Here is a 21,504-nt window from a genome sequence, read left to right as displayed (position 1 = left end):
GATGAATATTGAATTCGGTTTGGAAGGCCACCAACCAACCAACCAACCAACCAAAAATGAGTGGCTAGAGACATGGAGCCAGTGATTGCCCACCGTGCATGCCATTAATAGCCAACCATCTCTGCATTGCATGTTTGCTAATCATACGCCAATTAACACCACCCACCCACCCACTTCTTCACTTATTAATAAATACATTTGATTTCACACAGACTTAAAAAATGAGGTATATGTTTTTTTAACTATATATATATATATATGGATAACGCTAAGACAATAGTTAAGCAACAACAATAAATAAATGTTTTTATTCTATTTTATTTTTAATATTTAAATAATTTTATTAATTAATTAAAAAAATGTATCATGTTGTCAACCACTCAATTGACTAATAAAATTATTTCTATTCAATTAACATTACTCCTCAACTATTACCCTAAAAGACAATAGAGAGGGGCTCCCTAGAGCAATGGCACATGATCGTCCAATGGGCTTGTTTTCAGAGACAGCGACCCATGTTTAAATGGGCCCCGAGTCCACCAACTTTGTTAATTAGGGTTATTATGTTTTATGCATGTACAATATGGAAAGTTATAGCTGGTCCTCATTTAGTGAAAATGTAGGTGGGTATTTTGTATTTCTTAAAAAAAAAGACATAATATTTATCGACTTTATTTAATTTATCTTATTTTTCTCCCACTATTAGATAGATAATAATAGTAGTAATTAGAAATTTTAAAATCTCCAAAATATTCTTATTCACTCACTCCCTCACTCTCTCTTCTCTCTCCCATTGTCTCTTTGAATTTCTCTGGCTTTCATCAATGACATTTAACCATGGTCAAATCAAATGGTTATTGAAATCTAATAAGACTTTAAAGAGAGATGGTGGTTTAGCATTAGCTCTAAATCAATCTAAGCAATGGTAGAAGCCAAACAAGTTCAATCGATTCGACTGCTACCCAATTGGTTTAGCCATGATAATTAATATCATAATTTCTAAAAAAACATGGAAGCATGGCACCTACTTTTACTAATCTATAATAATTTAACCTATAAACTAGTTCTCGACCCGTGCGATGCACGGGATACAATATTCAACAAAAATATTGTTATTTTTGTTTCCCAATGAAGCCCAAAGCTATGATGAATTTCTTTTCGGGTTTATCTTCATAGGTTTCGGTCAAGAATTGAAGTACCGTCTATTTTTTCATACCACCCATTGGCAGCCCATTAAAAAGTCGGGCCATAAGCCCTTAATTAAGTCTTTGGACGAGAAATGGGCTGAGCTCATTTGCTCAAGGCTTAAGGAAGCCCAAGCCCAAGCCAAATGCCCCTCCCCCCAGCCGTGCCCTAGCACCGTCATATATAATGTAACATCCCGTTTGAGCGATAGGAAGGACCGGAACAACTTACCCTGATGGGCCTACACGAACTTCCTAGGGGGGTCACCCATCATTGGATTGCCCCAGGTCAAGCACGCTTAACTTGGGAGTTCTTTGCCAACATTCAACCCAAAAGGTATTCAACTGGTGTTGTTTCCTTTCTTACATTATCCTCGATATATACTAACTTCTCTGGGCTCTCGGGGTATTACATATAAAGCCAGTTTTTTTGCTTTCTTTACCCTTATTTGACGGCCGAACTCTCTCTCACTTTGCTCTCATAATATTTTCCTTTGATGGCCGATCTTCGTGAGTTGGCTCTTCCATTTTCTGCTAGATCTCATTTTCATGGCAGTTGTCTTCCTTTCCTTTGGAAGTCCTTTGATCGATTGGTGAGTAGCCTCTATTTATTTGGTTCGGCAGATCCTTTTGAGGTAAGCTTTCTGGTACTGCTCTTCATCCCACATCCTTGTGATCGTTCTTGTTCCTTGGTGGATCTTGTTGTGAACATAACCTATGTGGTTTTTTTTTTGGGAGAAGTTTTGGTGTTCTGGCCGAGAGGGTTTTGGGCTCCGATTTGGGGGTTTCCATGGCTTGTTTCTTGAGTGCTTCCGTGAGGCTTGGTGTCCCTATTTTTTGGAGTTACTTGGGTGGTACAAACTGGACAGATCCAGATCTGAGTCTTGAAAAGCTATTTTATAGGGAGTTTCTTTTATTGTTATTCTTTTGTGCTCTTGTCTGGTTTTTTCGATATCTCTTTGGTTTTGCTTATATTTTGTTCTAACCCTCTGTTTTGGTAAGTGTTCTTCCGCAACAAATGGTATCTGAGCCTTGTGTGGCTCTTGGGTTGTGCAAAATCAAAACCTAATCGAAAAACCCCTATGGTTTTCTCGATTGATTTACACGGTAAGTGGTTCTAGGGTTTACGTTGGAACTCAAATCGTTTAACTCCTATTGCTTTGTGCAGTGAGTGATTCGGGGTAAACCAACCCCAGATCTGTGATCGTTCATCTGAGTAGCTTCGCCCTAACCGGTGCGTGTCAGTCTACTCTCCGGCCGATGACGGCGCGTGTAGTTGGCAGACTTTGGCGCATGGAGGTCGGCAGGTCCGCAAGATCCGACCCGACTTCACTCTAGATCTCACTATTGAGATATAGCTCGGTAAATTTTGTATCAGTTTATTTGAGTTGTTTGTTTTGCAGTTACTGTTCTCCAATTTTTATTTTTTTTTTGTTTGCCGATATATACTTTGTTGAGTGAATAATCTACTGTGTGTGATATCAGTTACTTGGCTGTATCCAAAACAAGTCTAGAATACTGTTTACTTTGTAAATCAGTTTTCTCTACCCTATTTAGTCATGTTCCGATTCTGTTTGTTATCCTTTTGTGAATCTGCTTGCTTGAATTAAATCTTTAAAACTGTGTGTTTGCATCAATTTAATTAGGCTGCATATTCTGTGTGAAATTCATATACTTAGTGAATATGACCACACACTTCAAATTGGGGGTTTTCAATGGGAAGGGGGACTTTTCTATTTGGCAACAAAAAATGAAGGGAATTTTAGTACAACAGAAAGTATCTAAGGCCATAGATGGTAAATATCTTGAAAGTACTAAAGAAGAACAAAAACTAAAAGCTGATGAATTGGCATACAATTCAATAATCTTACATCTCTCTGATTCAGTGTTAAGAAAAGTAGGAAAACTTGACACAACTAAAGAGTTATGGAAAAAATTGGAAAAATTATATGTGAAAAAGTCCACACCAAATAAACTCTATTTGTTAGAGAATTTTTTCAGTTTTAAGATTGACCCCTCTAAGAATCTAGATAACAATTTATATGTCTTCAACAAATTAGTTCAAGATATCACTAATTGTGGTGAAACAATATCTGAAGAATATAAGGCTGTGATTTTATTAAATGCTATTCTAGATATCTATAAAGAGGTAAAAAATGCCATTAAGTATGATAGAGATACCTTAACACCTGAAATTGTTATAGATTTCTTAAGAAGTAAAGAAATGGAACTTAAACATGAGAAAAAACATGGTGAGGTCCATATGATGAGAGGTAGGTTCCAATCTAAAAATTAAGAGGGAGGTGGTAAAAAAAAGGGTAGAAGTAGGTCCAAATCCAAAAACTGAGGGAAGGGTAAAAAATGCTATGGGTGTGGTAAAATTGGGCACTTTATTAAAGATTGCAATGCAGAGAAAAACAAAAATAAAGAAAAGGGTAAGGATCAAGAAGAAGCTAATGTAGTAACCTCATATGATCCTAGTGAAGTATACATGCTATTAGATTCTGATTCCACTGAAATAAATGTTACTGCTAGATCAAACATGCATGAATGGATCTTAAATTCAGGTGCATCATTTCATGTTACATCACAAAAACATTGGTTTGAAAATCTGCATGAATCTGAAGGTGGGTATGCCATAGTGTGTAGTAACCTAGCATATAAAATCATTGGGGTAGGAGAGATCTCTATTAAGTTAGACACTGGTTATGTTTTAAAATTAAAAGATGTTATATATATACCCGAAATGGCTAGGAATTTAATTTCAGTGGGAGAATTAGAAAATAGTGGTCTTACTGAAAAAATTGAAAATGGAGTGTTAAAAATGTTTAAAGGAGAAATGGTAGTCTGTAAGGGGGTAAGGAGAAATGAGATTTATGTATTAAATGCTGAGGTAATTAATAATCTAGGATCCCATATTGTATCAATCAATTCTGATGCCACTATCAAGTGGCACAACAGGTTAGCACATGTGAGTGTTAAATGGCTTAAGTTGCTAAGTGATAAAGGTGTTTTTTGTAAAGACTTTGTGTCTGATATCCCTTTCTGTGATCATTGTCTCATTGGAAAACATCATAGGTTGTCTTTCTCCTCTAATGTTCATAAAGCCTCTAGAGCCTTAGAATATATTCACTCAGATCTTTGGGGGCCAGCATCAAATCCCACATTAGGTGGTAATAGGTATTTTCTATCTATAATTGATGATTACTCTAGGATAGTTTGGGTTATTCTCTTAAAAGATAAGTCTGAAATTTTTAAAAGTTTTAAAAACTAGAAAACTCAAATAGAGAATCAAACTGACAAGAAGATAAAATACCTTAGGACTGACAATGGTTTAGAATTCTGTAATTCTGATTTTGATAATTTGTGCAAGGAATATGGAGTTACTAGGCATAGAACAGTCCCCTATACTCCTCAACAGAATAGAGTAGTTGAGAGGATGAATAGGACCCTTTTAGACAAGGTTAGGTGTATGATGATTAGTTCAAATATACCTAAGTCATTATGGGGAGAAGCAGTTATGACTGCATGTTACCTAGTTAATCTAACTCCTTCAGCTGCTTTAAATGGTGATACTCTTTATGAAAAATGTGCCAACTATTTAATTCTTAGAACCTTTGGTTATGCTGCCTTCACTTATCAAAATGAGGAAAAATTAGAGTCTAGAGCTAGGAAATGTGTTTTCTTAGGATATCCTAAGGGAATCAAAGGGTATAGGCTATGGGATAGAAACCAAAAGGGAATAAGAATTATTGTTAGTAAAGATGTCAAATTTAATGAATCAGAAATGCCTTGTGCAAAGCCTAGTGGTGACAAAATTAGTGAGGACAAGAGTCCTCAAGAAGAGTTGAAAAACTCAAGAACCCAAGCCCCTATAAACTCAGATGAGGTGGAGAACACTTCTTCAACCTCTAGTGAAGTGGAGAGTCAAAATCAACCTGAAATAGATGACGAGAGAGAAACAATAGAAGATTTCCCTAATGACTAGCCATCAGTTTATGATTATCAACTAGCTAGGGATATGGAAAGAATGTCTCATAGGTTACCTCAAAGGTTAGCATCAGATTTCGAATTAGCCTATGCTAGCTATTAAGACTTAGCTGAAAATGAACCTAACACATATGAGGAAGCCATAAGAAGTAAATATTCAAAAGAATGGATAGAAACAATGAAAGAGAAGATGAGTTCCCTCAACAAGAACCAAACTTGGGAATTAGTCCCTAGACCTAAGGATAAGTCCATTGTAGGTTGCAAGTGGATTTATAAGGTTAAGGAAGGTACAACTGATAGAGAACTAATAAGGTTTAAGGCTAGGTTAGTAGCTAAGGGATTCACACAAAAGGAAGGGGTAGATTATAATGAGATTTTTTCTCTGGTTGTTAAGTACACTACCATTCATGTCATGCTTGCATTAGTTGCATATTTTGACTGGGAACTTGAACAACTAGATGTGAAAACTGCTTTCTTGCATGGTGATTTAGAAAAAAAAAATTTATGTATCAACCCAAATGTTTTGAAGACAAAAGAAAACCAGACTTTGTGTGTTTCTTAAAAAAATCCTTATATGGTTTAAAACAGTCCCCAAGACAGTAGTATAAATGTTTTGACTCATTTGTTAAATCAATTGGTTTTAAAAGAAGTGAGTTTGATCATTGCTTGTATTTTCAACATAAAAATATAAATGACTCTGTGTTTCTTTTACTTTATGTTGATGATATGCTTCTTATTGGTCCTGATGTTAAAAAGATAAATAGCATAAAATCTGCATTAGGTGGAGAATTTGACATGAAAGACCTAGGAATGGCCAAGAGGATCCTAGGTATGGAAATTGAAAGAGATAGGTCAAATTCTATGTTATTTTTGCATCAAACAGCATATGTGTTAAAAATCCTAAGAAGATTTGGCATGCATGATAGTAAATCAATATCTTTACCTTTAGGAAACCATTTCATATTATTTAAAGATAAATCTCCTGATAATGAGGAAGAAAAGGAATATATGAATAGAATCCTTTACTTAAATGCTATAGGTTCTGTCATGTATCTTATGGTATGCACTAGGCCAGACCTAGCATATGCAGTTAGTACTTTTAGTAGATTTATGACAAACCCAAGTCCCTACCATTGGGAAGCAGTGAAATGGTTATTGAAGTATTTAAGAGGCACCTATAATGTAGGATTAATATATAAGCATAAGTCCAATAATGTGAGATTAAAAGGGTTTACTGATTCAGACTATGCTGGTGATAGAGATAATAGAAAGTCCACATCATCCTATGTATTTACTTTATGTGAATCATGCATTAGTTGGAAGTCTCAGTTTCAACATATTCTTGCCCTCTCTACCTCCGAGCCTGAATACATTGCTGCTACAGAGGCTATTAAGGAAGCCCTGTGGTTTAAGGGATTACTAAATAAACTATGTGTTCTTAATGAAAATGTGACTGTTTTCTCTGATAGTCAATCTGCAATTCACTTATGTAAAAATCCTATTTTTCACGAACGCACCAAACATATAGATGTGAGATTGCATTTTATTCGTGATATTATATCTCAAAACATTATTAGATTGGAAAAAATGCTTTTTGAATATAATCCTGCTGATATGGGAACTAAAATTTTGCCTGTGGCTAAATTTAAAAACTACTTAGATCTACTTAACATTGGTAAGGTTACTTGATAATTGCTTATGCATTTGTTGCATCATTTGCATCCTGTTGCATATGTTTTCTGTTTTGTTTGCTGGCCTCATTGGGAATCAGGTGGAGATTTGTTGTTTTTTGTTTCCCAATGAGACCCAAGGCTATGACAAATTTCTTTTCGGGTTTATCTTCATAGGCTTCGGGCAAGGATTGAAGTACCGTCCATTTTTTCGTACCACCCATTGGCAGCTCATTAAAAAGTCGGGCCATAAGCCCTTAATTAAGTCTTTGGACGAGAAATGGGCTGAGCCCATTTGCTCAAGGCTTAAGGAAGCCCAAGCCCAAGCTAAATGGCCCTCCAACCGTGCCTTAGCACCGTTATATATAAAGCCCATTTTTTCTGCTTTCTTTACCCTTATCTAATGACTGAACTCTCTCTCACTTTGCTCTCTCGATATTTTCCTTTGATGGCCAATCTTCATGAGTTGGCTTTTCCCTTTTCTACCAAATCTCATTTTCATGGCAGTTGTCTTCCTTTCCTTTGGAAGCCCTTTGATCGATTGGTGAGTAGCCTCTATTTATTTGGTTCGGCAGATCCTTTTGAGGTAAGCTTTCTGGTATTGCTCTTCGTCCCATATCCTTGTGATCATTCTTGTTCCTTGGTGGATCTTGTTGTGAACATAACCTGTGTGGTTTTTTTTAGGAGAAGTTTTTGTGTTCTGGCTGAGAGGGTTTTGGGCTCCGATTTGGGGGTTTCCGTGGCTTGTTTCTTGAGTGCTTATGTGAGGCTTGGTGTCCCTATTTTTGGAGTTACCTGGGTGGTACAAACTAGACAAATTCAAATCTAAGACTTGAAAAGCTATTTTACAGGGAGTTTCTTTTATTGTTACTCTTTTGTGTTCTTGGCTGGTTTTTTTGATATCTCTTTGGTTTTGCTTATATTTTGTTCTAACCCTCTGTTTTGGTAAGTGTTTTTCTGCAACAAATATGTATAAAATAATAGTTCAAAAAATGGAATACACATTACAACAAATTTAGTATATTACATGAATTAGTGAAGAAACAACAATTTTGTTTCATTGTGATTAAAATAAATTTTGGAAGACTTCTTTTGTATACAACATTTGTGGTCGAAGTTGTTTGTTCACCCTCTTTATCACATATTAGCATCTTCAACCCATTGTTACTTATGACTCTTGATATTACAACGTACAGTTGCCCATGATTAAACACATGTTTCTTTAAAAAAAAAAAACCTACATGAGTCAAAGACTAGCCTTGACTCTTATTGATAGTCATGGCGTATGAAACAATCAGGGAAATTGTCTTCGTTGAAATTTGAAGGGCAACCTTGTATCGGACAGAGTCAATGACATTCTCTAAATGAACACTTTATGCCTTACATTAGTACCATTGTAGCCTCCAAGACGTGATTTCCAAGTCTTGTAATAATTAGCCTAGTCCCATTGCAAAGTCTCGTAGTATGATCAATGTTCCTCAAGAACATAACCGGAATACCAACCTTTAATCTCAACTTGTGGTTAGGGACACCAGAACATTTGATATTGTTTAAAAATTATGTGGAATGAAGATCTTCCAACAAATCAACATTTTGTATCTAACCTACAAATCGTATCTGAACTGAAGTATGTCGTTCCTTCACAATCACTAATAAAAACCATGTAATCGTTAGGAGATTCAACGACATCCAATATTGTTGGTGCAAGAATGACCCTACCTTGCAAGTAGGATGTATTATCAACATTGTTTGAAAACGACGAGTAAGTGGTCTCAACAATAGATTCAATCATACTATCGGACCCACGTACCAAAATATCATTCAGTATTTCCACAGTTGCATGTCTATCATTTCGGCCACCTAAAATCCCATCACTGATGCTTGATATCCATTCAGAATTTTTTTTCAAGTCAGCATTATGATCGTTATCAATGAGATTTTGGAGTATCATATTCCTTTTCAATTTCAACACCTTGCAATGTCGTCATAAATAAGATGAATTAATTATTGCATGCACAATATCCTGTCTACTACCTACTATATTCAATAAATTGAATGTAAGCAGAGTAATAACTTGGAAAAAAAATAAATTAACACAATCAACTTATTAAGTCTCTGCCTTCCTCGTTTTAATTGATAGTTGTATATTTGGTAATATTTATTTGTTTGAAGAATTAACGTTGAAACTATCATTAACCATACTTACCAAGTTGAATAAATTTTAAAAGTTTTACTGTTTAATGTGTCTAAGATATATTTTTTTATTTTTTAATTCCTAAAAATGTATCTGTTGTATTTAATAAATTGAATAATTTATTTTTTGATGCATTGGTACTGCTGTATTTAATAAATTGAATAATTCATTTTTTGGTGTATTGGAACTTGTTGTATTCAATAAATTAAATTTAAGTAGAGTAATAGCGCGGAAAAAAAAAAATTAGCATAGTCAACTTATTAAGTCTCCACCTTCATAGTTTTAATTGATAGTTATACATTTGGTAATATTTATCTGCTTGAAGAATTAACGTTGTAACCATCATTAACTATACTTATCAGCAAGCTGAATAAATTTTAAAAGCTTTTCATCACTATTTAATGTGTCTAAGATATATTCTTATTTTTTAATTCCTAAATATTTATCTGTTGTATTCAATAAATTGAATAATTTATTTTTTGGTGCATTAGAATCTGTTGTATTCAATAAATTGAATGTAAGCAGAATAATAGCTTGAAAAAAAAAATAAATTAGCACAGTCAATTTATTAAGTCTCCCAATTTCCTGGTTTTAATTGATAGTCGTACATTTAATAATATTTATCTGTTTGAAGAATTAACGTTAAAACCATTATTAACTATACTTACCAAGCTAAATAAATTTCAAAAGCTTTTCATCACTGTTTAATGTGTCTAAGATATATTTTTTGATTTTTTAATTCTTAAATATTTATTTGTTATATTCAATAAATTGAATAATTTATTTTTTGATGCATTGGAACTGCTGTATTCAATAAATTGAATAATTCATTTTTTGGTGTATTGGAACCTGATGTATTCAATAAATTGAATAATTCATTTTTTGATGCATTGGAATTCAATAAATTGAATGTAGGTAGAGTAATAGCTTGGGGAAAAAAAATTAGCACAGTTTAGGCAAAAAATTGTGTGAGTCAATTATTAGTAATGACTATCTTTTATATATATAAAGATAATTGATAGTTGTACGTTTAGTAATATTTATTTGTTTGAAGAATTAACGTTGAAACTATCATTAACTATACTTACTAAGCTGAATAAATTTCAAAAGTTTTTCATCACTATTTAATGTGTCTAAGATATATTTTTTTATTTTTTAATTCTTAAATATTTATCTATTGTAGTCAATAAATTGAATAATTTATTTTTTGATGCATTGGAACTGTTGTATTCGATAAATTAAATAATTTATTTTTTGATACATTGAAACTTATTGTATTCAATAAATTGAATGTAAGCAGAGTAATAGCTTGGGAACAAAAGATAAATTAACATAGTCAATTTATTAAGTCTTCGTCTTCCTAATTTTAATAGATAGTTGTACATTCGATAATATTTATCTGTTTGAAGAATTAATGCTAAAACCATCATTAACCATACTTACCAACCTGAATAAATTTCAAAAACTTTTCAATCTTTAATGTGTCTATGATATATTTTTTTATTTTTTAATTCTTAAATATTTATCTGTTATATTCAATAAATTAAATAATTTAATTTTTGATCTATTAGAACTACTATATTCAATAAATTGAATAATTTATTTTTTTGGTATATTAGAATCTGTTGTATTTAATAAATTAAATAATTTATTTTTTGATGTATTAGAATTTAATAAATTAAATGTAAACAGGGATAAAAAAAAATTAACACAAACTGTGTGAGTCAACTATGAGAAGAGATTATCTTACTTATATATATATATATATATATATATAAAGATATGCAGCCTTATTCTTTGAGTCATAGGGAGGAGAGCAGGGAGATGCTTTACGCGTGTCGGATCTCCAGCGGGTACATTAACACGTGTATAATACAAACATTAGCAGGTACTCTCATCAGGCGACACGTACGCCTGCATGCCTATCCAAATCCAAATTAATCCAAAAGGAACTGAAGAAGCATTGGCGGCGTTAAAAATTTAGATACATCTCTCCAACTCCGCCACCATTTACCATTTTGATACGTAATTAAGATTCATATATATATATATATATATACATATTTATGTATGGACGGCCATTTTAGACGCTCCAACTTAATTCAGCACTACTACTCTTCTGATACATTCGTTCGTTCACAGAGCAGAGCAGAGAGTGAATAATTAATTAATTAAGCAAAGCAATCGTAGCAATGGCTGGAGTTGGGATTCCGCTATGCGTAGAGTGCGGCACCACCAGTAATCCATGCCGGTGCAAGGTGGTGGGTCCAACGCTGGGGTTCTTGGCGTTCGCGGCCGCCGCCGTGGTGGAGTGGCCGGTGGGTGCCCTGGTCTACTGCTTCCGCCACGCCAAGGGCCGCCGCATCATGGCCCATCCCGCCACCGTCATTTACCCTTCCGTTTCCAGTGCCATCCCCATTTGACGACATCGACATGCCTTCCTCCGCCGCCCGTCGAGCTTTTATTATGCTCTTAAGACTTCCAAGTATACCGATACTTGTAATAAAGCAGTTGTGTTTTCTATGGCATGTTTTAGTACGTATCATAAATGGAATTGGATTTCCATTTTTGTTTGCATTATATATCTGTTGGTAGTTCTAATTGCATCAGTACAGTAATCGAGTTTCAAGAAAATCTGAATTCTGGTATTACTATAAATATCGTGATTAAATTGAGAGTAAATGACTTCTGCATCTAACCGGTTCTTGCGATTGTAATATAAGTACGAGCCACGCGGAAACTAAGGATAATGATGCAAAAATGAAGAAAAAGCATATGCATATATGTTTGGGTGGTTAATTTCAATATTTGGCTCCCTCTCGCTGTATCAGTATAGTCTTTGCTTAGAAGCATCTTTCCTAGCACTAGTAAGTTTACTTCTTCGTGCCCAAAAGAAGCAAAGGTACATACAGTACCTTCTCTGCTTGATGCAGAGAGAATAGATTAATTAAGAACGTTCTCCTCTCCTCCTTAACGCCATGTCTCAATCACTCCACACATACGATGAACTTCATTTGTGCTCAAATGGGTCCAAATCCAAACAACTTGCGCTGCACTGGCTCTAGAACTCAGTTGACATGTTATATATCTAACAGTACTGGGAAAGAGAGAAAAGATAAAGGGAAAGCTATATAAATATATATATATATATATATATTTTCCAAATAGAAAAGTAAAACTGGTGGTGGTGGTTGTGGTTCTTTTCTTGCAAGAGATGTGTCCTTCATGCACGGGTCCATGTCCATCCATGGAGGCTTGCCATTAGCTGATTGCTGACAGGTTGAGACGTATGGCTACTGCTTAATTAACAGACGACCAGGTCCTTGCAATGACCACACATAGGCTTAACTTCTTAACTTTGGAATATTTTGTGGACTAATTACAGAGACCCAACCCAAGACTTGAAAGTCTACTCCAGCGTCAACCAACTCCATGTGACTGACTGGTAAAACACGGCGCATTATATTATTCATTGCCCAATCAGACACTTGCATGTCATCATCAGTACAGTTCAATGAAACCTACGTGTCGCCTTTCCATTGGAAAGGTTGGGTCTTGCAAATGGACCACCAGGTCTTCCCTGCAAGTTCAGCAGCACAGTGATCATTGCTTTTCCGCTCGATCATCTGTCTTATATTTAATGGAGGCCATTGGCATCTCATTAAATGCAACACCACCATTTGCGCCCCCCCCCCCCCCCCCCCCCTCTCTCCCTCCCTCCCTCATCTCTTTGTCTTTCTCTCTCTCTCTCTCATAGAGCTTCATTCTGTTTAATTTTGCTGCAATGGCGAGGCCTCTACCAAGCTTTCCCATGCAAAATCTTCCATTCTTTTGCTCGCCGCTAGCATCGCTCTGTGTTGTAATAGCAGGGGTTCTCTCCGTATTCTCAATTGTGACATTCCTATGTGGCTCTCACAGCTTCCGCAACGAGCAGAGAACAGTGCACCTGGGCGACAAGCGGCCGCTCTCGAGGCTTCGCAGCGATATAAGCAGCAGAGCTCTTTCAATGGTGAAGCTGATTTCTTGGAGGAAGGCGCAGGACGAGGAGGCGCAGGAGGAAGAAGAAGATGATGAAGCCCTGTGGAGGAGGACGATCATCATGGGAGAAAAGTGCCGCCCCTTGGACTTTTCCGGGAAAATTTTGTATGATTCTGATGGGAATCTTCTTCCCACTTCGCCTCGCGATGATCAGACAAAATAGTTACCGTTTCCGGCCGGTGAGTGAGCGGTTAATTCCAAAGGGTGGAGCTGCTTAATTGGCAACTTCGGTCGGGGCTAATTTTTTCTTCTTTTCCTTTTGCTATAAATAACCAATTATGACTCGGATGATTGGGTAAACAACCCTCGAAATAAGGTAGTTGACTGACTTCACCATCGATGGGTTTGCTCATGTTTGGTACCCAATTCTGTACATTTCTAAGCATTTTCTACTATAATTACATGATTACCTCTGCTAATGAAAAGAAAATCACAACTCACAAGTTTTGGAGCTTTCCCTAATATTGCTGCCAATATCAGGTGGCCACTGCCTTATTTGCTTTGTCCATATAAAGATCAATGATCTTCTCAGCCACCTCTGCTTCATCTCTGCTCTCTTCAACAAGCTTGGCCAATTGAGCCTTTGGCAGCCTTACCTTCACCTGCTGTACAGGCCTGGAGCCGGGTCCAGCCGGAGGAAGACCGGCTGGTCTCATTCTCGACAGGTCGGAAACTGACCTCCGGGACAGCATCAGGCACTCCAGCCGGTCCTTGGCGCTCATGTGCACGCTGGACTGTGCCCTCCTCGGCACCTTTCCCTCCGGTGGCTTAGGCAATTCGACCAGGAAATAGATCTTCCGCGGCTTCAGCTCTTCTTGTGGCTCTAGCGGCTTAGCTCTTATCCCAAATTGCTTGACGGCCTCTGATTCCAGTAACACATGATCTGGGTAGTCCTTCACTATTTCACATGCTTTCGTCGGAGTCTTTGTCTTGAAGGTTTCGCCATTGATCTTCATCACCTTAGCTTTCTTCCCTACTCCTAGGTTGTTCCCCATGGCTGCTTCTCTCTATCTCTGCTCCTCTCTCCCTTTCAACCATCAAATATATAGATAAAGTTTTGTGGATGAACCAGCCTGTGCACATAAAAATTGCTTTCCTTTTTCCCCAACTTGAACAGAAAAAGCTTTTCAAAGTAATTTCATGCCATTGTTTTTGTTCATTTATGAGTAATGCTACATATTTTATCCATGTGATATGACTTATGTGGTGTAAGAGGAATTATAGGAATCCCATTTTTCACGCGGCCAATCACTTAGTGGTGCGTGAATGTGTTGAAATTCAACTGCAAGATCTTAATGGAGGAGTGTCAAAATCGAAAGACAAAAGCTGATAATGAAGTGGGAAAACTCAACATCACGGACTTAAATCTAATTGAGGAGGACGAAAGATTAACTTACAATGATGCTAAGCCAAGCTTTGTCCTCACCTTTATATAATCCCAATAAGAAAAGCCGTAGGAACCCATGACATATTGTCCACCCTTTAAATGGAAAAGTAAAGCTGGCGAGGACGGTGGGGCTATGCATAGTGTGTGAATCCTCAGAGAACTCTTTGGAGTTGGCCAGCGGACGGATAAGGGCCGGGCTGATTGAAAAAAGTTTGCCGACGTCAACTCTGCCAAGTACAGTCGGATGAAATGATAAGGATGCAGAGTATCTGTAATATAGATTGGTTAACTTTGAAAGGTAAACGACGATTGTAGATTTGATAGAATATAATCTGAAATTTTAAGGCTAAAACTAACATGATCATAAGAAAGCTCAGGGTGCAAGACGTTTTCGACTTGAGGGGCATAAATAATGAAAGAAGTAGGGATGAAGTGTAAATTCTAAAAATTCATAACTAAAGACTTGAGTTAGTTAAATCGATCGAACCGGCGGTTTGATAAAGATAAGGATGAGACACTTGGCACGTTGAGAATGTATCACATGATGAAGCAATAATGAGTCATGATTTTGAGACACTTAGTACTTTGGAGATGTATCACAATGTGGAGCAATGATGAGTCGTGATTACAACCAAATCTCTAAAATCTAAGTAATGATGAAGCTTAATCTAGATAACACTTGACACCATAAGATTGTGACACATGAAAAAGAAATCATGAGACTCAAATCTCAAGATCAAGTGGCCTAATCTTGTGACACCAAGTGACAAAAGCTATAATTAGTAATGATTTCGGAGAAATAAATGGCGAAATGAGATTGAATGAACATTTCTATAAATCAAGGTTTGGTGGAGAAGAATTTAGCCATACCAAAAGGGAGTGGAGGAAGGACATTTGGAGAGAGAAATTCTACCAAAAATAGGAGGAAGTTCTGCCCAAAGACTGAGAAAGAAAAGCCTCGACAGGTGTCCCGAGCCAATATCTTAAAGTATGACAAAGGCCACCAAAACCCCGAGGTAAGTACGATTTAAGTTTATAATCCTATAGAGCATGAAAAAATAAAGCTATAGAAAAAAATGAGGATAAAATCAAAGTTAAAATGGTTGAGTTATAGTTGAAAGAGTGGGAAAAACAGAAGTTGGTTGAAAACAGAAGGCAGCGCGTGAGCTTCACGTACTTGGAAGAGGTTGCGTATGGCAGCACGTGAGACCCTTTCCCAGAGCGCTTGAGGGCGCATGTAACCTTTTTTTTTTTTCTTGAAATTTTGCAACAATTACCTTTATTTCAATTCTCACACTTTCATGTAAAAATATTTAACATTTACCTTACAAAAACTCGTGTTTTGATAGTAAACATTCTCGATTTGCATGTAAACGGTACTTTCCAATGAACCCGAAGATGAGTGGTTTCTTAAAATGTCCTTCCTACATATTGAGCATATTGTTGGGCACATTGATAGTGATTGCATGTGCACATCATGTTCTTTTATTTGGTACACATGTTTCTTTTCTATATTTCATGCATCACATTGATAGTGATTGCATGTACATATCACGTTCTTTTATTCGGTACGCATATTTTTTTTTCTATATTTTCATGCATCACTATGTGTGACTTATGGACTAATTGTGATTATCATGGGTGAAAGAAATCTTCACTTGGCCGTGTTGTTAGGTCATGTTACATGATATTGTTGGACAGGGTGATTGCAACACCTTGGCATCACATCCACCTAGAGCATACATATCTGCATTTTGCATTTATACGCATAAAGTTAGTTTTAAACCCTTGCATAGATATAACAATCTAACCTGAGTATTTCATTTCCTTGAAATATTCAAATGTTCTAGGTTCATCAAGCTCAAGCTCGGAAGGAAAGGAAAAGATGGTGCAAGTTTAGTGTTCTAGTGTGTTTTTCTCTTATTGTTGTAATCAACTTGTGAGTGATGTACATTAACCTTAAGTTCCCTATTATCTTGTTATGGGAGGATTGAATTTTAAAACAAATCAAATAATCATGTGTGCTAATAAATGATTGGCAAAGTTTAACACGTTTCAGGTTATGATCCTAATAACTTCATATGAAATTTTCATATGTAAATATTATATATATTTTTTATACCACATGTGTTGGTTTGAATTGGGCCTTACAGTATCACCGTCCACGTAAGTCATAATATGCAACAACCTCTCACATTTTTTATATATACAGTAAATTACACTCTGTTGAGGCTTTACTAAGTCACAGTTTCTTTTCTCAACATACTAAAAGTTATACTGATATCCCCTTCAAAACGAATGCTAAGGGGTACTACCCTGCGCAACATAAATCTAACGACAGGGATAATCCTACACAACTTCTGATCTTTCTAAACCATTTTTACTAAATATTTTGTTCCAAATGAAAGACAAGTTACCTTAAAACCGGAATTAAACATATTCGCAAGACAATTGTTCCCATAAGTTGCAACTGTTTAATAGAAGTTATTCCACGTGACTATCACATGAGAATTGACGCTTATTGTAAGATCCCAGATAAATTTCATATAATATTTTAAGCACTCACATCATAATCATCAGTATACCCATGCGACCATCAAATTCAAAGCTTCTACTCCACAAAGCAGTTTCTCATCTGTAGTGCAAGAAGGGCGAGATGGTAGGTACCCTTTACCAAAAGAAGGGCATTGAGCTTGATGATGAGGTCGTCTTCATCTTGACCAGAGTTGCGCGTTTCATGCATAGCCTTGGATGGCCCATCTTGGATGGCTTACCCATCTCAAATAGCATCTTTTATTACTGTGATCCAGTCATCTATATAACCCACAGCCACATGGAACACCGTTAGTAAGAAACATGCAATTGACAAAGAAAACAAACATGAGAAAAAGAACATGTGAAAGTGAGATTCGAACCAGAATTAACTAGTGTAATTATCTGCAACCTCCAGAAAGGTGCACCATCTGCATTAACCATGAGTTTTAATGTAATCAGTATGCTTCTGGTGTTCCTGCTTGGTCCAAGCTCCCTTGCCAGTGCATTGTTTGTCGGGAAGGGTTTCCTCAATCCTCATTTTGAATCATAGCTTTGAAAAGCCAGTGCAACAAAGAGAGATTGAAGATGGAACAAGGGGTGGGTTCAAGGTATGTGATGGGGAACCACAACACAATAGAACAAGAACAGATCACTCAACAGGGATTATGAAATCAATGCAAAGTTGTTCTAAAAATACATCCAATAAAAGCTTCAACTTAATTACAGAGAGAATAATGCAAAGGCCTCAGAACCAACTAAAAGCTTCACCTCCCATTTAAAAAAGTTTGGTCTGTGCAATCTGATGCTATCCTTTTATCAGTTTCTGTTCCATCCTGAATGTCTTCCACCTGACAAGAGGGAAAAAGTAAGTGAACATAGAATGGTTAAGAAACCCCTTAACTAAACACAGATGCTTGGCTGTGATGAATCGGCCACAACATCTGAAAATTAGAATATAGTATTATGTTAGGGTGGAAACTAGAAAACAAGCTCATTCTGTGTTGGCATGGGCAAACATGAGAGTTTTCTTTTTCTCATCTGTTTACCTCTCTTCTCAATTTCTAACAATTTAGGGACTCAAATTTAGACATCTTCATGATTTGAGTAATGGGAACGGAGTTTAACATCTGTGATTAAATAATAATTATGTAGGGTCTCTACCATGCCCTCTTGTCAGCTGATTGGCCATAGACTTGTATACTCCAGCAGTTCACCTTGCAAACGCTGTTTCCAGATTATCTCATGCTGCAGCGTTGAGTCCAAGAGGTTTGAAATTCGCTGTCCATCAACCTTTGTAAATCATCATCTCGCATGATTGAACAAACGCACAGCGCAGGTAATGAAAAAAGCATAATCTATTTGCCAAAGCTAACAAGAACTGGGAAAACTAAAATTTTCAGCCCCTAAAATTTGTAGCTGCTGCAGGGCTCTGCCTGTCATGTGGTGGAGCTTTACCTAGCTCATGTGGACAAGGCAGTTTGCATGGGCTCATGGGGATGGTTGGGCCGAAGGTCTAGATATCTCACGTTACAAAACAAAGGAAAAAAAAAAAAATTGTATGCATTTTAACTGCCCTTCATTTAACAAATAGATGCCAGCCAACCATTCAAAGATCCATCTTCTTCCAGGATAAGTGTAGCACAAGGATAGTTTTAAAAAATAAAAGCAACCTGCAGAGTAAGTTCAGAAAACAGATAAGGCATAAACTCAGCATAATACCTACCCTCCGGAATGAAAAAGAACCCAAATGATATGTACCGAAAACCATTATTTTCTCCACTTGATTAACATATAAGTGAAGCCTGGTATGTACCTCTAGTTGTTATGGAAAAAGCATGCAGAGCAAGAGCATTATGTAAAAACCAGCCCTTGTTCAGCTGACTCCTAGCCATTCAGCAAATAACTTGCACCTAATTATCATGTTCTCTCACACTTGCATAACATGAAGGCAAGGCCAATATCTTTCATCGGCTCATGGGGCTGGCTTTAGGTGTAAAGGCTGGGGAGAGAATCTCCATTGAATCCTCAACCAATAAAGTAAAAAATGCTCATCCTTTCAGGAAAGATAGTGGCCTTTCAACATTTTCCAGAAGTTGTTATAGTTATCCAAAGTGAAGGGAAAACTCCCCAAATTTAAGCGTACACAGGTAAAGTAAAAACTATACAGGATGTTTCAGAGCAAAACTTGGCATGGATATAGAGTTAAAACTTGACAATAGGGAAACCTAATCTAGGAGCAGCATGGAAGCACAAACATTAACACAATGTAAGTCAAATATAGTGATGATAGGACACAGATGGATGCAAATCCTGGAGCCACTTGGTTGAATAAGCCATCAAGTTTTTCCATTATATTGCATGCTAAAGGAAAGCTGATCTTTGAAAAAAAAAAAAAAAAGGAGTAAAATTAATTTAGAGGATTACAGGGAAACTTAAGACAGAGTGATCACATGCAGGGGGTGAGCATTTGGTACCAACCCGACGGAAATCCAAAAACCGAACAGACCAAACATGATTTACCCCAACCGACGAAAGAAAACTTCAATTTGGTTGGTTAACCGAAATTTAAAGAGAATGCATATTTTTGTTTTTTATAACTTGATCGCTAAATGAAAACCATGACATTTAGTCAATAACAATTCAAAATATCAACAACTCTAAGCAACAAAGAAATTACCAAACCAAATTATATTACAACATTCGACACAAAACTAAGTTTTAAGAAAATTCCAAACTAAGTTATATTACTTCAGTCGGTTTGATTAGTTCGGTTATTTTATTAGAACTAACCGGACTAAACCGAACTAATCGAAAATTCCAAGGAAAATAATTGAACCGAACTGTAATAAAAAACTAACCAAATCGAACCAACAATTTCAGTCAGTTAGTTCGGTTAATCCAAAATTTTGGTCACCCCTATCACATGATATAATTGTAGCTTCTTCCAAAGAGATGAACAGCAACAAGAGTTAAAAGAATTGTATTTACTAAAAAAATTGCAACTTATATTTGCATAACAGGCTGCTTGGATTGAAGGAGAGATAAACAATATGCTCCATTGGGAGGAGTTTCAGTTCTAGGTTCATTATCCCAGTTCCAAAGAATGATCTAAGGATAAGAGTGAAGACACAGATAGCAATCTATGCCTTTTATGAGCAATTTGCTGGAACAAGATTCTGATTGGCAGTACCACAATAGCTACTTAATGTATTGGAGTCTAGCCAGGTCCCAATTTTAAGAATGTGATATGAAAAAAAGAGGTAAAGATAAATATTATCCTCTGCAAGGTAAGAACAAGGATTTCACCTCTCTCAAAGTGCGCTTGTTCAAAGAACACATCAATAGAATTGTTGGACTCAGAAAACACCATGATTGTATGTGGAGAGGAGTTTGCCCTCAAGGCCCATTTTTATTGTACTACCCCTCATCAACAATCATAATAATGTAGAACATCCTTTGCTACAATTGGTTTGAAAAATTCTCAATGAGTTGCCTGGCTTCCAAAATATAACATCACCTCTCTAATGATCTCCACAATAATTTGGGTTTAAGCCCAAAATTGCCTAGAAGAACTCTGAAAAATATATAATCATAGTGAATTCCACTTCACCATATTTGTTACATGTATATCCAACTAGAAGCGTGAGATATATCCCACCACCATTATCCAGGCATCAAGTACTATAGAAGAGTCTATGTGAGTTATGTGATCTGGCATTCTCACTCATCTACCTTCAGCACTAAATGAACCAAGTTCCATGCCCTGGATCACTAAATACTCACACCAGAACTTTTATAACAGAGGCATGTAGAATTGCAAGTCTAAAGCAAGCCTTGTTACAATAGTAACCCAAAATGCCATAAAAATGAACCGCCTAAATTAGATAGCAAGGCTGTCAAAATTTATCGGTCAAATAAAGATATTGACACCAATGTTCTACCTCAGACACTTAAGAACTTGATGAAAGACTACAACTCTGGTTAGCGTTTTCTTTTGTAAAACTAACATTGCAAGAATCAAAGTAAAGAAAAGAATTAACAGTTTTAATGACTTAAGAGCTCACTTATTTTTTTACAGCAAATTTAATTGCACATAACAAGCTGTGGTTGAGAAGAATGTGAAAATGAACAGGAAACGATTTCTGTACCAAGGATTTTATTAAACATAACAAGAAACGATTTCTACACAGGTATTGAATACAATAACAATCAACTAATGCATCAATTCATTTGAGCTTCAGCAGCAAAAACATATCTAGTTATAATATAAGGGTTTTGGAATACAGCCTATATGAACCCAGATGGAGAGGTAGCATCTGGCTTCCCATTGTCCCCTAAGCCCCCTGGATGCTGCAAATTCTGCAAAACTTGAGGGTGCAAGGCCCCCAACCCACCGCCCAAGCCATCATTTGCTGACCCAAAAAATTGAAACACAAGCCTAGCCATGACCCCAAGAATCTGCATTTGATTCTGGCAAGCATCAGCATGCATTTGCATCATCTGCTT

The 21,504-nt window shown here is 36.3% G+C and overlaps 2 protein-coding genes across 2 annotated transcripts; one reads left to right on the top strand and one right to left on the bottom strand.

Moving 5' to 3' along the window:
- The first annotated feature begins 11,049 nt into the window (after positions 1 to 11,049).
- On the top strand, positions 11,050 to 11,852 carry LOC127804991 (uncharacterized). The gene has a single exon (XM_052342135.1). The coding sequence runs from the start codon at positions 11,231 to 11,233 to the stop codon at positions 11,459 to 11,461; it is 231 nt and encodes a 76-aa protein (XP_052198095.1). The 5' UTR covers positions 11,050 to 11,230; the 3' UTR covers positions 11,462 to 11,852.
- Positions 11,853 to 12,777: 925 nt separating this feature from the next.
- LOC127804990 (uncharacterized protein At1g66480) lies at positions 12,778 to 14,571 on the bottom strand. Its single transcript, XM_052342134.1, has one exon. The coding sequence runs from the start codon at positions 14,069 to 14,071 to the stop codon at positions 13,553 to 13,555; it is 519 nt and encodes a 172-aa protein (XP_052198094.1). The 5' UTR covers positions 14,072 to 14,571; the 3' UTR covers positions 12,778 to 13,552.
- Positions 14,572 to 21,504: the final 6,933 nt, after the last annotated feature.

This window comes from Diospyros lotus, chromosome 6 (genome assembly GCF_014633365.1).
Source record: "Diospyros lotus cultivar Yz01 chromosome 6, ASM1463336v1, whole genome shotgun sequence".
Taxonomy (NCBI): Eukaryota; Viridiplantae; Streptophyta; class Magnoliopsida; order Ericales; family Ebenaceae; genus Diospyros; species Diospyros lotus.
The sequence above is the reverse complement of the archived record's forward strand: the minus strand, read 5'-3'. Positions and strand labels throughout refer to the sequence as shown.

Bases quoted from the DNA above. Each gene is read 5' to 3' on its own strand.
- LOC127804991 (XM_052342135.1), top strand. From the start codon at position 11,231: ATGGCTGGAGTTGGGATTCCGCTATGCGTAGAGTGCGGCACCACCAGT.
- LOC127804990 (XM_052342134.1), bottom strand. From the start codon at position 14,071: ATGGGGAACAACCTAGGAGTAGGGAAGAAAGCTAAGGTGATGAAGATC.